At 44.7% G+C, this 3479-nt stretch overlaps 1 protein-coding gene across 1 annotated transcript; it reads left to right on the top strand.

Annotated features, from left to right (window-relative positions):
• Positions 1-545: 545 nt before the first annotated feature.
• Positions 546-3479, top strand: LOC147417493 (pentatricopeptide repeat-containing protein At1g03540-like). Its single transcript, XM_086506495.1, has 4 exons — positions 546-673; positions 2006-2146; positions 2468-2663; positions 3348-3479. The coding sequence occupies exons 1-4, from the start codon at positions 546-548 to the stop codon at positions 3477-3479; spliced, it is 597 nt and encodes a 198-aa protein (XP_086362621.1).

Here is a 3479-nt window from a genome sequence, read left to right as displayed (position 1 = left end):
CAAGATGGAACTGATATAGCCACAAAGATTCACCATTGTATTGTTACTCAGAGGCTGTTGAAAAAGGATGTCATGCTTGGGACTGCTTATTTGGTTGGTGTGCGTTTTGTATCATGCTTGGTACTCCCTTGGTCGATATGTAAGCCAAATGTGGAGTGCTTAAGAAAGCACAAATAGAACTTGAGCAGCTTCCTGGCTGGAATGTCGCCTCTTGGAATGCACTGATTGCGCGATGTGCACAACAAGAGCAAGGCCAAAAAGATCTTGTTGAAGTGAAGTGAGAGGCTCTCTCCAGATGCGATAAGCTATGCATGCATCTTGAACGCATGTGGCTCTACGAGAGATGCTGATATGGGCACAAAGACTCACCAATATGTTGTTAGTTAGAGGCTGTTGAAAAAGGATGTCATGCTTGACACTGCATACTATGGTGTGCTTGAAAAAGCACAGAAAGACGTGCTTGAGGAGCTTCCTGTCCGTAATGTTACCTTTGGGAATGCACTGATTGCAAGATGTGCACAACAAGAGCAGGCTGTTGAAAAATGATGTCCTGCTTGGCACTGGTTGATGCCAAATCTGGTGCGCTTGAGAAAGCACAAAGAGTGCTTGAGCAGCTTTTTGGACAGAATGCCGCCTCTTGGAATGCACTGATTGCGGGATGTGCGCAACAAGAGTAGGGCTAGAAAGATCTCGTTGAAGAGAAGCGAGGAGCTCTCCCCGTATGCAATTAGTTACGCATGCATCTTGAAGGTATGTGGCTCTACGCAAGATGTTGATATGGGCACAAAGTTCCACCATTATATTGTTTGTTAGAAGCTGTTGCAAAAGGGTATCGTGCTTGGCACTGCCTTGGTCGATATGTATGCCAAATGTGGGTTGCATGAGAAAGCACAAAAAGTGCTTGAGCAGCTTCTTGGCCAGAATGTTGCCTCTTGGAATGCACTGATTGCGGGATGCACGCAACAAGGGCAGGGCCAGAAATATCTTGTTGAAGCGAAGCGAGGGACTCGCTCTAGATACAATCTGCTACACATGCATGTTGCTCTGCGCAAGATGGCACTGATATAGGCACAAAGATTCACCATTGTATTGTTACTCAGAGGCTGTTGAAAAAGGATGTCATGCTTGGCACTGCCTAATGTGGTTGGTGTGCTTCAAAAAGCACAAAAAGTGGTTGAGAATTTTCTGTCGAGAATGTGGCATCTTGGAATGCTCCGATTGCGGGATGTGTACAACAGGAGCATGACCAAACTTCTCTAGGTTGTTTTAAGCGGATGCAAAGCAAGTATATCGCTCCAATTTAGTCACTTATACTTTCGTCTTGAAGGCATGTGGCTCTACACAAGTGCTGGAGGAGATTCGTGTCCTGAGTGTGGACTCTTGGAATGCACTGATTTCATGATTTGCTCCACAAGGGCAGGGCCAAAAAGCTCTATTTTGTTTTCAGCAGCCTCTATCCAGATGCAATCACGTACGCAAGAAGCTGATATGGGCACAAAAATTCACAATTGTACTGCTGGTCAGAGGCTGTTGAAAAAAGATGTTGTGCTTGGTGCTGCCTTCCAAATGTGGTGCGCTTGAGAAAGCACAAGAAGTGGTTGAGGAGCTTTTCGGCCGAAATGTCATCTCTTGGAATGCATTGATTGCAGGATACGCACGACAGAAAGCTCTAGGCTGTTTTCAGCAATGCATCTCTCCAAATTCGGTCTGAATGTGACCTTCTACAAGCCGTTGACACGGTCGAGAGAATAAATGAGGCCATACCTCGTCCGGGGCTCTTGGGGAAGCATGTCATGCTCTAGGATGCTTTCACCAGACGCAAAGCAAGTGTATCTCTTAAGATTCGGTCACCTATACTTTCTTCTTGAAGGATATGCTTACATCTTGAAGGCATCTTGCTCTATGCAATAGCTCGAGGAGCTTCGTTTTGGAGTGTGGACTCTTTGCTTAACACAGAACACTCTGGGCTGTTTTCAGCAAATGTGAAGTGAGCGTCTCTCTCCAGATGTGGAATCACCTATGGTTGCATCTTGAAGGCATGTGGCAATTTGGAAGAGGCTAGGATGGACAGAAGAACTCACGATGATATCGTTAGTCAGGGGCTGTTGAAAAAAAATGTTATGGTTGGCACTGCCTCGATCGACATGTATGCAATTACCTGCACCTTTATCTTGAAGGCATGTGGCGTTACGCAAGATGCTGATATGGACAAAAGAATTGTTGATGATATTTTTAGTTAAGGGCTGTTGAAAAAAGAAGTCATGCTTGTATGCTTTTCGGTGGTGCTACGCCATCGTCCTCTGGTTTCTTCTATTATTACCTTGCGGCTACCTGCACCCACCTTGGAAGTGGGAAGAAAATCACACAAAAAGGACAATTTTCTCGCATGCATTTGTGCTTTGTTGGCTCTAGATCTCTAGATCGGCATGCAGTGTTGCAACTAAAATGATGCATGCTTCCTTTGCAGTTCCTTGCCAGTGGATGGAAGTGGCGGAGGGTCGTTTCCAATCCTTCTTGACCCTGGTAATAGCTTGGGTCACCCAGGGCTTCTTAATGAGCTTCAGAGTCAGCTTCAGAGCTGTAAAGATGTGCGTAATTACTTAGCTAGAAAGGCACTTCTGAAGTTCATATTACAAAATGATCAGGTCCCAAATATTACATTGGTAAATTTCTTGATTTGCATGCATGCGTCCTTTTGGAATATTGCCCAAGCTAATCAAATTTTCAGAATCTTAGAAAAAACTGCTGCTTCTCCCTAGGGTGACATTATTTCGACCCATCTGTGAAAACGACCAAGCTGTTGCTCTTCATCATGAGATGCTCATCTCAGGAGTATTGGTAGATGATATTCATATGTAACAGTTCTTAAAGCATGCTTTACTGCTGGAATCCCTTTAGAGACTGGCATGCAAGTGCATGGTCATATTGTCAAGAATGGTTTCGAGTCAGATGGTTTTGTTGGCGGTGCGCTAGTTGACATGTCTCTGATGGCCTAAAAGCTTAATGTTGTCCGGTTGATCAGTAGATTGCCACATAGAAATATTGTAACATGGACTACATTGATCACTGGGGGTATGCACATCATGGTCAACCAGACGAAGCACTTCATTGCACAAAGCAAATGGAGGTGAGGGTCGTCAATTGTAGCTGAAGAGCAAGGAAAATGGGTACATGACCAAGTTATTGGGAGGGACCTAGATATCAACCCATTTATTGGCAGCTCCCTTGTTGACATGTACGGCAAGTGCGGCAACATGGAGGTGGCTTGTGCAGTATTTCATAGACTGCCTTACTAAGAGCATGTGTCATGGAGTGCCTTGATTGCCAGTTACGAACATAATAAACAGGGTGAGGAGGCTCTTCAGCTATTTGAAGGGATGGTGCAGAGAGGAATAGTGTCAGATAGGGTTACATTCATTTCTCTGACAAAGGCTTGTACCAACAACCTTGTTGCTTTAAAACATGGAGTCGATTCATGA

Source organism: Adiantum capillus-veneris, chromosome 30 (assembly GCF_014529385.1).
Source record: "Adiantum capillus-veneris isolate H3 chromosome 30, ASM1452938v2, whole genome shotgun sequence".
NCBI classification, from domain to species: domain Eukaryota; kingdom Viridiplantae; phylum Streptophyta; class Polypodiopsida; order Polypodiales; family Pteridaceae; genus Adiantum; species Adiantum capillus-veneris.
This window is presented reverse-complemented; position numbering and strand designations above follow the sequence as displayed.

Bases quoted from the DNA above. Each gene is read 5' to 3' on its own strand.
- LOC147417493 (XM_086506495.1), top strand. From the start codon at position 546: ATGTCCTGCTTGGCACTGGTTGATGCCAAATCTGGTGCGCTTGAGAAA. The intron at 2,147-2,467 runs GTATGCAATTAC...CTTCCTTTGCAG, and splicing joins GGCACTGCCTCGATCGACAT to TTCCTTGCCAGTGGATGGAA. The intron at 2,664-3,347 runs GTAAATTTCTTG...CATAATAAACAG, and splicing joins AGGTCCCAAATATTACATTG to GGTGAGGAGGCTCTTCAGCT.